Source organism: Carica papaya, chromosome 7 (genome assembly GCF_054855325.1).
Source record: "Carica papaya isolate Zhongbai chromosome 7, ASM5485532v1, whole genome shotgun sequence".
In the NCBI taxonomy this organism is placed as follows: domain Eukaryota; kingdom Viridiplantae; phylum Streptophyta; class Magnoliopsida; order Brassicales; family Caricaceae; genus Carica; species Carica papaya.
The window spans coordinates 28,418,774-28,431,844 of NC_142315.1; the positions used below are offsets into that span (position 1 = coordinate 28,418,774).

At 35.1% G+C, this 13,071-nt stretch overlaps 2 protein-coding genes and 2 non-coding genes across 4 annotated transcripts; 2 read left to right on the forward strand and 2 right to left on the reverse strand.

Moving 5' to 3' along the window:
* Positions 1-284: 284 nt before the first annotated feature.
* Positions 285-356, forward strand: TRNAW-CCA (transfer RNA tryptophan (anticodon CCA)). Its single transcript has one exon. It is a non-coding gene; the product is annotated as a tRNA-Trp (tRNA).
* Positions 357-432: 76 nt separating this feature from the next.
* TRNAW-CCA (transfer RNA tryptophan (anticodon CCA)) lies at positions 433-504 on the forward strand. The gene has a single exon. It is a non-coding gene; the product is annotated as a tRNA-Trp (tRNA).
* Positions 505-1,077: 573 nt separating this feature from the next.
* On the reverse strand, positions 1,078-5,511 carry LOC110815759 (Endomembrane protein 70 protein family). The gene is made up of 7 exons (XM_088207058.1): positions 5,225-5,511; positions 3,527-3,691; positions 3,339-3,448; positions 3,147-3,255; positions 2,932-3,044; positions 2,681-2,831; positions 1,078-2,570 (listed from the first exon to the last, which is right to left on the reverse strand). Exons 1-7 carry the CDS (start codon positions 5,339-5,341, stop codon positions 1,413-1,415), a joined length of 1,923 nt encoding a protein of 640 aa, XP_088063184.1. The 5' UTR covers positions 5,342-5,511; the 3' UTR covers positions 1,078-1,412.
* Positions 5,512-6,932: 1,421 nt separating this feature from the next.
* LOC110815713 (DNAse I-like superfamily protein) lies at positions 6,933-12,310 on the reverse strand. The gene is made up of 7 exons (XM_088207059.1): positions 11,905-12,310; positions 11,461-11,502; positions 9,230-9,312; positions 9,020-9,122; positions 8,708-8,921; positions 7,842-7,936; positions 6,933-7,765 (listed from the first exon to the last, which is right to left on the reverse strand). The coding sequence occupies exons 1-7, from the start codon at positions 12,044-12,046 to the stop codon at positions 7,506-7,508; spliced, it is 939 nt and encodes a 312-aa protein (XP_088063185.1). The 5' UTR covers positions 12,047-12,310; the 3' UTR covers positions 6,933-7,505.
* Positions 12,311-13,071: the final 761 nt, after the last annotated feature.

Sequence of the window (13,071 nt, forward strand, 5' to 3'; positions counted from 1 at the left end):
TTCTACAGGTGACATTTTCGGCAAGTATTTTGCATTGTTAACAAAGGATATATTGTCAGAGTGAGATCCACCCATTTTTAGCAGAACCTAAAGTTGAAATGTTTGTGTTTCTTTTATTTCCTATTAACTAATTTACATTTTCTTTAAATGTATATGCACGACAATCTAATTTCTCTAAAGGTATAAGAGAATTTTTATACAGGTATATTAAGACGCGATTAGAGTTCAAATTTTAATATTTTGAAGCAACTATGATTATATTTGTACGGACAGCATCATCCAACGGATCCGTGGCGCAATGGTAGCGCGTCTGACTCCAGATCAGAAGGTTGCGTGTTCGATTCACGTCGGGTTCAATTCCTGATTATGCTTTTTCATATATTGATATCATTATTATAATATTTATAATAATGACAGGGTAGCAGCAACGTGGGATCCGTGGCGCAATGGTAGCGCGTCTGACTCCAGATCAGAAGGTTGCGTGTTCGATTCACGTCGGGTTCAACCCCTCAAGAATTACCAGATTGTTTGAAAGTTTTTTTTCTTTTTAACAGTAATCTACAGAGAATATTTACTTAAAGCCGAACACTGTATATTAACATTGTGTAGTTATGTAAAAATATTATTTCTTTCTAAATTTACATCTTCTTTTTCGTCCCAAAATTCCAAAAGATCACAAAACCTTCTTCTCCTTAATTCAGTATCCCCCGTAGCAAAAAGTAGCATACTTATTTGACAAAAGATTCCAACATCAACAATAAATTAGAATGGCTTGTTTTTGTTCCGCAAAAGAGAGAAGTTAACTATTACACTGCTGCTGCTGCTGCTAATACTACTAATTTCTATAAACTACCTTAAATAAAAGATTACACAAACAGAAACGTGATAAATAATTTGGAAGTCGGAGCCTTCGGTATAGCAAGAACTTCACCATTTTACATTTTGCTTGGTAAGTTTCATTTTCCCATGAAAGATAATAGAACAAAGATTTGTGATTACAAGCCGTTACTTAAAAACAAATATCAAATTAACATCTTTTATAAACAGGCTTTCCTGGAAACCATAAACAAAACAGGATTAAACATACACGAATTTTCTTTCACTTTCTAGAATAGGCATTGATGATAGGGAAGTTATCGATCCCCTAAATCGTCTCAACATATAGAACAGTAAGCAAATGTAGTGAGAAGAATACAATCAACAAGAAAGAAAAAGAAACTACAACTGCCAAACAACCTGTGTCGAAGTAACTAAGAATAAAAATTTCTATCATCAAAGACTCCAGAACTGAATCCAAAATTATATATGCTTTCCCGGAAAAACATGCTGCAGGTCCAGTCTCATTTCTGGGATAGTTTGTTCCATCCCCATGTTGAATTTATGGTATCAATTCTTCTTCAGACTGCAACTGATTAATCAATCTTAACCGATGAGTAGATAAGCCGTGTAAACCAGAAACAAGCGTAGAAGCCAATTGTACCAGTCAGTACAAAGAATGCGTAAGACACAATTAGCATGTATCCGAAGTACAAAATCCCAGATACTGGCTTTGTGATCTCAAGCTTTGTGAAGAAGTAGAAAGCAGCATAGAGGAATAGGTAGAGCGCAGAAGAACCTGAAGTCAAATAGGACCTCCACCACCACAAGTAGTCCTCGCTGCAAAGCTGGAAGTAGCAGAGTACAACTGTGATCTCAGCGCAAGTGACAACAAGAATAAGGAAGACAATGAAGAGGAACCCAAATATGTAGTAGAATTGATGCAACCATATTGATGTCAGGATGAAAAAGAGCTCGATAAAGACAGCACCAAATGGAAGGATGCCTCCAATTAAGATGGAAAAGGCCGGGTTCATGTACCAGGCCTGCTCCGGGATCTGCCTTGGTATCTTGTTAGTTTTCACAGGATCCTCCATGGCTGGCTTCTTGAATCCAACATAACCACCAATGAAAACAAGTGGAACAGAGATGCCAAACCATAAAAATACCAGGGCAAACATTGTCCCAAATGGCACTGCCCCAGAGGATTTTTCTCCCCATATTAAAGCATTCAAGACAAAGAAGATCGCAAAGACACTAGCTGGGAACATGAAAGCTGTTTTGAGGGTGATTTTCTTCCATTCTGTTCCCTTGAACATCTTATAAAGACGGGCGGAAGCATATCCCGCTAACAGGCCCATGAAGACCCATAGTAAAAGCATGGCCGTCATCAAACCACCTCTGTTTGAAGGAGAGAGGAACCCAAGTACGGCAAAGATCATGGTGACGAGAATCATTCCAAAAAACTGAACCCCAGTCCCAGCATAGACACAGAGTAAATCTGAGTTTGTTGGAGGCCTGAAAACATCCCCATGGACAAGTTTCCACCCTGTCTCTTCCTGTGCTTCTTCTTGAGTCTCTAATTGGTTGTACTTAGAAATATCACGGTAGAGTGTTCGCAACATGATCATGGCCACCATTCCCGAGAGGAAAAGAACAATCATCAAAGAATTGACAATTGAGAACCAATGAATCTGATCATCAGCCATCAGAAGATAAGTATCCCAACGAGATGCCCACTTCACATCACTTTCCTGCAAGTTGAAACAATGATAAGCAAATCAAGAAAGTAAAAACACTCCTAGGCCCAACCACATGGCAGCAAGCAACAAGCTCGTTGTTTCAAATAGATAAGGGACCAGACCTGGAACTCAACATCATACGTAAATATGACTTCTTTTCCCTCTTCAACCTCCTGAGGAGATTCAGAATTGGTGACTGCACGTTTTGCATGGGGATCACAGGTTGTCAAACGGTTCTTTCCATTCCACTGACCATCATACTCATGTTTAACACTGAAATCATAATGGTATTAGTTTACAGGCTTAGATGACATTGAAGGGCAAAATTTGAACAAATTTTCATAAATGAGACAGAAGAATCACAAAATATCACCTGAATGGTTTGACTTCAAATCCTACAATCCTGGCTGAATCAGTCTGTGTGTCTTTGTGAAACTTAACAGTAAATGTTAAGTGGTTATGGATAAAATGTTTCTCTCCTTTGGTCTGCAAACAAGTGTGGTATTAAAGATTAAAAATATAAGCCACACAAGCGCATAGCACTTTTCCCTATGACACTAAAAAGGACAGTAACAGAACTGCACTTACTCCAGCATATTGTCCCCTGAGACCAACATGGAAACCATGTTGATACATTATAGAATTTTCCTGATCAGGTCTTCGTATGGGAACAACAAGAGGAAGATTATCCAAAATCCTGTCAGAAACAGATCACGTGTCAAACATGTATAACAAAAATAAGTAGGTATGTAAGGAACTTCATCTGAATTGATGTCTCACATGTTGACCCGATACTCGTCATCTATTTTTTCCTTGAATGCCCTAGCAGTTTTCTTATCAAGTGTTATCTGACATACAACACTGCACATTTGCGGTTCTCTCATTTTGAACTGCGATAAACAACTTCTGTCAACTAAAGAATAACAAACATAGAAGGACCAAGGAATTATACAAGAATTCCATCGTACCACATACGGAGAGTTTTCAATGCGATCACCGCGAAGAACTTCCCCGAGATTCTCTGCACTGTCAAGTATTTTCCCTGGACGACAGTAAGGCAGGGAATAGTAGGAGTAGGGAAGTTGTGTTTTTGTTGAGGTTAATTTGTTCACTTTTACCATCAACGGATCACCCTGCAATAATAAGAAAAAAATTTTAAGCCCAACTATAGTATGAGGTAGCATGATATATACAAAGCAACAAAATACTTAGAAAAACATGTGAAGCATATGATAAAAAGGAGGAAACTCTAATTCTTTATGCATTTATAGAACCACCTGTCAACAAAGTTCCTCAAGAAACTGCTTTAAGTGCACCTCCCAACCAGGTCGCTAATGTAACAAGGGCACTTATAAAACACAAGATTATCAAAGAGGCGCAGACCACTATAACACTTTCATAGGTAGCATCAATGACCTGTGTATTAAGTCTATGATATGCAAAACTATGAACAAATTAAATTCTACTATTATCCTCTATTTCATGACTGCTTTTGATGTCAAGCAAACTCCATTACATGAAAGAGATTTTGCTCAAGCCCTTACTTAATCTATAATTCTATGACATGTAACTGGTGTAATGTAAATCTATTAGCAAAGAAAGTTCTTCCAAATCTCTTAAGTTCATCATTGCTTTTGAAAGTAACTTACCTTCAATGAGTGAAAAAAGAATGAGGCTTTGACACTCAGACTCCTCAAGTTTTTACTTGTTGGTCTAAGAATGAAGAGATCAATGCTTAAAAGATAAACGCATATGAATAAAAGAATTGATCTAGAGCAGATTCACTTGCACCGACCTTAACCTATCAATTTTAGGACAACTTATCATTAGGTTGGAGCAGACTTTGCAGCCTTAAATTAAGCATATTATGTTACAGGCCACAGAGGGTAACTTTGAGGAGGATAAAGCTTGAATCAAGATTTCATATTAATTCCTCGCCCCTCGAGCTTTTAGCTAACAAAATATGCAAAATCTCTCAGAAGCATACAAGATGACCAAACAAAACATCAGTTTCTGCTATACCGAGCAAGATAAACTTCCATATTATCATCTAAGGTTCACTTCCAAAAACTAAAAGGCAGGAAAACAATTTTCTTCTAAGGGTTTCAGATTTATTGAATGCTTCTCAAAATGTCAAGGTAGAAACTCTGTGATCTCGTGGGTGTCAAGATGATCTCCTTCCTAGACATTATCAGTACACTTAAGCATTACCATAAAGGAATTATTACAGAGCAACCATCGACATCGAACTCGATTTGAAGCAAAATCAAATTAAGAAAATGAAGCAACCAAAAAAAACGCACTTCAAATTATAATCTGGCTAAGCTCACGATGCACCAAAAGAACGCGGTTTCGACCACATCAGAAATGAAGCCAATAACCATGGCGTAGATCTCAATCACCCCAACCTAACCAAGAAACCATGCAGTTGCAGAGTAACAAACCGAAGCTAAACGAGAAAAAGAATCAGAAAAAAAAAACTCCGGCATATCAAATGCGATACTCAACTCAGATCTGAACCATTTTCACCAGAAATAGGTCAAATTACGAAAAAATCATAAATGATCTAGCCCCTAAATAATTTAACCTGCCGAGACATGCATGAACAGAGCTCACTTTTACATACACATAGATATGAATCATCTACACGTATACGTATAACCTACCTTTTGGAAATCTTCAGGTGCAACACCAGGGAGATAGAAGCAATAAGCATTGAGGAAGAGTAAAGCACAAACAGATATCCAAATGTGGAAAGAAACTGGCCCTCTCCGACCCGCCATAACCTTTTCAGGATCTAGATCCGACTATCCCACTTTCTCTTCTCTTCTCTTCTCCTCTCTCTTCTTCCCTCTCTGGTAATGGTTTGCGAGGAGGTTGGGTTTTCTTTCTTTAATAAGAAAGCGCTCGCATTCACATACATTTGCGATCTGGGAATTTCCCGGACCTCTCTTTCGACTGATCAGAACCATTCTCTGCCGTCCGATCTTTAGAAATCCTTAGATCGTATGTTTTGACCATGCGTCGAATGATGACCAACTTTTTTTTCTTTCCATCGGAGGGTAAAAAAGTAAATACCAGTGACTCGGTGAGTCAACTTTCAACTTTGTATTTATTTTATTTTAATTTTTCTGTTTTGGTTTCTTACTTTTTAGATTTCAATCCCCATAAAAATAAAATAATTACTCTGACTAATTTAGTTTAATCACACAATAATTATAAAATCTTCCACTGATAATCTTTGTTAATTTTAATTTCAATTTTAAAAAACTTTAATTTTAGCATAAAGTATCAATTCGTAATATATAAACTTAAAATATTTTGTTACAACGCATTTATACTATATAAAATAATGTAAATTAAATAAAATAATTCGAGAATTTAATTTAAATTAGGTGCTAGAAATTTATGGTCTAGCACCTAATTTAAATTTAAATAATAATAATAATAATAATTTAATGAGGGCCCATTATTATACCATTGAATTTTATTTTTCTATATAATAAATTAATTATACCTTACAATAAATATAAAGTGTCAACATATATATATATATACAAGCCCAAAATATTTATAAAGCATTAATTACAACCATGATAATAATCATAATCATCATCATTGTATATATACATATATATATGTGTATATATAATTCCATATTCGTCGGTACACCTCATAAGAGAAAACGTGTCTCACATATAAAACATAATTTATGGAATAAAAATTATGGTACCTCAAAAATTATGACATATCCATGTATATATATTTACTATATATTTCTAAGTGATACACGTAATATTTTATATGTAAAAGTATTTGCTTTGTGTGTGTGTGTGTGTGTGTGTCTATATATATATATATATATGTATATATATATACATATATATATATATATAAAAGATATCACAGATCAACCAGAAACAAAAGTGTATTTATGTGTTCTATAGTTGGCGGTGGATTGAAAATGGCATACCAAACAATGTGATGGAGGGGTGAGATGAGACTGAGAGTGACACACCACCACAGCTTGCAAGATCAAAGTGGGCCGTATTATATCAATCCCTACGAGGACCTGCCGGAGGCACTCCTGTATAAGCACTCATGCATAATTACCGGCAATGTATTGAATAAATATATATATATATATATATATAAAATGTCAGTCTTGCCTTGCAATTTACTGCTAGTTAAAATTGTAAATTTGTAAAAATTTGGCGTGATAATACATTTCACCCACTAATGCCAATTCAAAAAAAAAAAAGACTAAAAAACCAATCCTCTGTTCAGAAGAATTCAAGAAAAGAGTTGACCTGAACAGACTAGTCCAAGAGAAAAGTGAGAGGTTATAAATCTGCAATGAATGGAACAATCAAGTCTAAGAATTCCACCTGCATTCTTCTTGAAAAAGTGATTCGATTGATAGAATTTGATACAGAGCTGCTAAAATACTACTGATCTTGAAAATGTAAAGCACAAACTTTTACCATTATCATCCGAGCAACAAAATCAAAAATCACATGGTGGATTACAGAGTAGTTTCTTACCAATCAGTAATCTGTTTTGATGTCACAACAGGCAAAAAATACTCTTTTGCCACTCACTCTCCCACCTTCTCCTTTCTCTAATCAAAACCAACGGATCACCAATCACGAAAACATTATTGCAAGCAGATATTTCCCTTTTACACAAAAACCTTATTGGGAAATAGCCATGACAAAATAAATTCCAAATGCAGTAAGTTTAAAACAAATGGGTATCGGTTTTTAAATGCCTCTATTCTTTTTTGTAATCGGCTTTTTATATGCTGAGGAATGAAAACCTTCTTCCCAGGCGAAGGATCCTCCTGCCTAACAGCCATTCCCACAAACAACAATTAAACCACCAAGCAAATATACCCAAAACTTTCAAGAAGGGAAAACAAGAAGAGGGTGAACAAAAATCGGCATGCTAGTTTTCCTCTTGTGTGTGACTAGGTGGTTCGAGCATTCTCACTGTGCGAGGAAGCATAAACTCGGCAAATAGAGGATAATGAGAGGAAGGATAGAACCCATCAATGTTATCACTCACAACTTCACACAAAACGGGAATCAGAGATCTGCCTCTGAAAAGAACCCAATCTACGTGTAGATCCTGCGTCTGACGGTCCCAGCAGAGGCAGAGTGCTCTGAGAATCAATTTTAAAAATTCAATGGCTCCCTGCTTGTCACCTGGAAATTAACAGACAAATATATGAGAATGGGAACATCACATATCGTAACCCTGTAGACATGGTAAAAAGAATACCTTTAAATCCATGATAAGTGCGTATTAGGGAAACGTTTTTCCTCACTCGTGCACTGGGCCATGCATCCCTCATGTCTCCTATCACACCGTGTTCCCTGCAGGCATGTATGGATAACAACCAAGAGGCATCTAGTCAGCCACTTGTGAGCAGCCCAACTTCAAAAAGTATAATTCCTAAACCATATTATTCTTCTTGATAAAATGAGAAATGTTAAAAAAGGCGGAGTTACAAAATGAGCAAGTACAAGAAATCTTTGAACAGGAACGGAATTGGATTCTGATTTTGATCTACAAGGAAGAGATGAAGAGAGATAATATTCCGGAAACTTGGCAGAAAAAAAAGGGCAATTCTGTCAAGGAACGACTGATAAGGTAGTTTTTAGATGAAGACAGACTCAACAAGGAGGAAAATATCTTTGCTCTACTTCACTTTTCAGGGTAACTGCAAGATAACATGACTGCTCTCTCTACGAGGCATTTAAGTTCCCTAAAATTTTAGAATCGTTGAAGTTCGTTTCATTTTGCACTGAGCCGGTGAGGTGAATATGACAAGGACCAGAACAAAATAGCATATCAAAAACTGAGAATAAAAAAATGGAAAAGGAAGTTTTTCGGACAATCATTACACTAATTCATAGACAAAAATAAAATCACTCTGAGCATAAGAAAAACGAGACCAAAAAATCATTTTGTGAAATCCTGTTCTAAATTTCCTGCCATTTTATCTCTTTGTAATAGCCAACTAATTCAACCTAATAAATTTATGAACCAAATTCCAAGCAGGAAATATGAACATGGTATTTCAATGACACCCAACAAAGAACTAATTATAACAAGTACTTAAATAATATTCTTTTGAAGAATACCTTGATCTTCCAAGTAGAAAGCGGCCCGTGGTTGATTCCTTTTGGGCGTTGAATCCTCCGCAATATACAACAGGCAAGCTAGGAGGTAAGGAAGCAATGTGTTGCCATGTGAGTAAAGCACTTCGTCTACGGGCACGAGGACTAAATTCATCCATGTTTGTATTCACTATCTGAAATGAGAAACCTGGTGGCTCAACTCCTTTTAGTTGAAATGTGTGGGCATTGTGTCAAAGAAACTAAATCATAATAGAGCAACAACAATAAAGAATCCACAAGAACAATTTTAGTTTGTCAAGCAAGATATGAAGGATATCGCCCATGTTGCAATACATGGAACTACAGAACCCCATGCTGTGCTTCCAGGGACAGAAGGAGACTCCGACAACCAAAAAGTTCCACCCTCTATCAGCTCTACCTTCATTAGTAAGAAATTGCTATTAGATCAGGGCATTGCGCCCATATTTGTTAACCTCAGAAAGATTGAAAGCACTTACAGATAGAATGTAAGAACTAATATGATACCTTTTCCTTGTCATAGAAGATTGTGCAATGTTCATCAGAAATATCTTGGGATCCTTTTCTTGATATTCCAAACTGATTATAACCTTGAGGATTCAAAAGAACCAGTCAGAAGAAAATTCCATATTCAGTAAATTTTTTGAGAAGAAAAAGGAAAAGACATATCATCAGAGTACCAAGAGAATATCACCCGGATACAAAAGCTCAACAAATTAGTTAAAATATCGATTAGGTCCCCCCAAATCCTCATTGAAAGAAAAGACTTTCCCTTAAAGCAAAAAATCACTTGTCTGAAACAATTGATCCCTAACTCTACTAAAATGAGAAATCAAGTCCCTGAAGGCCCTTCTATTTGTTCCATCCCAATGACCCAAATAGTAGCCAAGGAGATGAGAGAGATGCGCTTTTTCCTATGCTTATTACCCTGCCAAGACCAGAAGACCCATCGAGCCAGCATTTCATCTGGAAATAAAAGGATTTCCTTTCTAATACCAACATATTCAAGAACCCAAAATCTGGAAAAATATCATAGGAGAACAATAAAACCATCTTCTCATAAAAACTAATAAATCAACCTCATCGAAACATGTGAAATAAACATAAAATTAGTAACATTTCATTTCATATCCCTTTTGCAGCAGACATACAATAGTCAGAAATGAGAGGTTTATTTTAAAGGAAAAAAAGTTAAAAGAAAAGTTACAGAAACTGTCTTTGGAACAGACGAATTCCACAAAAAAAGTATGGATTTCCATTGCAAATACATACTTTAATCGACATTCTATACGTAAAAATGTGATTTGCAAATGAATTTATTTGTTTTCCTTTGTAATTCATTTACCATAGACACAGTGTACCAAAGAAATTGGACAAAGCCTAAGTGAAAAAATTAAGACCACCAAAGCCTCCTAATCAAGCAACCAAGTAACTCTCAGGCTTCTGTAAGATACCTAAAACATGATTCCCTTTTTCTTCTCACAAAAGAAACATCATAATGCCGTTGCTAGTATACAATTATTCACTCGGTAAACATATTAGCAATTATCTGGACCGATCTTAGAGTCTGATATCTGCTTATTTTTATGGGTGTAATAGAGAGAAGTGAAAGCCCTATGAAGTCAGTTTCTTCCCTCATAGACTGCAAACAACCTTTGTTGTTCAGCTGTTACATCCCTAAATGTTATGGTACTTATTAGATACTTAGGTTTCCTAAAACTTGATAGATGTATGTCACCATTCATTCTCAAATATGCAGACATCATCTTCCAGAATTCACAGCTTCGATTAGATATTCAAAGAAAGGGAAAAACAGAAATTACCGGCATGTAGGCCCCAGAAGAATAATAGTCAAGCTACTTATGGTAATCAAGTAAAGTGCGATTTTTCTCCCCCAAACATTTTGCCCTTATATCCCACTCATTTTGCCATGTAATAAATGAGTCTCAAATAGTCATGGAATTCCCCATTCTTCTTGAGCACTATAATCTCATTCTTCTCTCTTTAAAATTGTATGATTTGAATAACAAAGCCCGGGATAGTTTGAAGAAGTCATAGTCCCAGGCCTTTGCTGCAAACAAAAAAATGTCCATTTATTTAACTAAAATATGTTGTATTTATCATTAATTAGCTTGCCTGATAAAATCACTTCTTGTCATTTGTAGTATACGAGGATGTAACATTCAATCTTGCTTACACCTGACTGGGAGGGTTAAGGTAGGGGACTGGATTGTGTTCCGTAGTTTATTCATTTAAGCACATTAGAACTATCCTAACTACTCTATTTAATTGATAAAAGTTATCAAAACAAAATCCAATCTCTCACAATTCAAAGAAAAAGCATCCACTAGTTTGTAAACTTTTTTAACCTTGTGGTAGGTAGTGAAGATTCTTAACCTGAACAAAAACAGATGGCTGAAACTGTTTGAGGAACGGATAGTTGAAATTACCATAATAAGATAAAAACTGAGCATATACTGCAATAGAGATTTCTCTTTCGGAAAATTCATGACTAGCTACATACAACAAAATGGACAAATCCAAAACTTAGACCCATCTAAGCCTGGAAAAATTTAAGATCAAGAATGTTTTAAGAATCAAAGTCTACATTCAAACAACGGTTAAAGCTAAAAACCTTCTTGCTTTAGGTTTGACAATTCAGAGATCATTCAATTTAGAGTTTTTAGTTCTTGTTAAAGAACAAATAATTATAATAAATAAACATCAGATTACTTCACCTGGCAAACCCTGCTGAAGAAAATCCAGTTGTGATTTTACGCCTGAACCAGAGAAACAGAATATCAAAATCAAGAGGACCAAAAGCCTATGCTAGTCTTACTTTAAACACATCCAATGCAAATATCTAGAGGAAAACAAGTTGCTTAAGAGCACGAAAAAAACTTGAACCGATCTCAACACTCTTCAAAAGACTATTCCGAAGCACAGTAACCACTCTTAAAACCTCAAACCAAGTTTAGAAAAATTTCCAGATCACTTGCCAAAAAATTAACCACAAAACTTCATTACTCCTCAAAAGAAGAAAAAAAAACCACCTCCAAAGCAAAAAATCAAGAGAGACTCGGATCACCAATTTGAGATAAACAAACTATGATAAACCTAAGATCCATAGAAATTTGCATATGCACGAACAAAAAACATATAAAATCGATAGAGCAAGACACCTTGTTGAGTACAGAGGATGATAGGGGAGTAGCTGGTGATGACACTGAGACACAAATCCCTCCTCTTCTCCCATGAATTCGGGCTATCTTCCGGTTGATCTTCATGAAGATTGAAAGTCATCACAGTCAAAGAAACACTCATTTTCTCTCTCCCCCCAAATCTCCACTCTTAAACACTTGTGTCTTCAGAAAGCAGTAGAGAAGACCGCATGATCATCGTCCATTGATCAGAGAGTGCATTAGGAAGGAAAAAATCTTGAGAAACAGTAATGGTATATTCTAACCTTGTCAGCTTAATACTAAGGCGAAAATGGAAGCCAGTGATGTGCCAGGGAGATTTTGTATTTGGAGAAACATGAGCAGAAAAAAGAGGGAAGACGGGGGTCTTCCAACTATGGCAGTAGATGTCTGAACTCTGAAATCGCGCACGTGTGAAGAAATTTTTTTAAATATTATTTTTAATCTTTACGGTGGGTTTTGACCGCGCACGTGCGAGGTCAAACAACGTGACTACTTTAAGGATGTGCAGGCACGAAGTGAGTTTGGGGCTTGGGTTTTTTGGTCTTTTTGCTCGTACTTTCGGCCCATGTATGTTTTGGGTTTGAAACCCAATAGGTTTAGTTTTATATCGCATAATTAATATATAATATAAAATAGATAAAATTAAAAAAGAATATTATAATTTAGAGTAAATTTTATATTTAATTCAAATTATATATTTTTTATTTGTCGAAATATCATTTTAATATAATATAATATATATTAATATAAATAACCGTTGGATTAAAATATATTGATTTTCATTGAATGCAATAAAATATAATTTTTTATATTTTTTAATATATATATATATGCTTACTAAAAAAAAACTAAATTTTTGTGCATTTCTCATTTTTTTTATAATTTTACCAAACATTTCAAAATACAACCAAATTTTTACGAAACACTCATTTTTTATTAAATAAAATAAAATTCCACTATTTATATATATTTCGTTTATTTTTAAAATAAAAATATAAATCTCATGAATTTATAAATTTCACTTTTTAAAAAATACACATCTTATTTATGATCAAATTATTAATTAATTAATTAATTTATATATTTAATTATTTTTTATTTTATAAGAGATCATGAATTTCTAATATAAATTTTTAATTTTTTTTT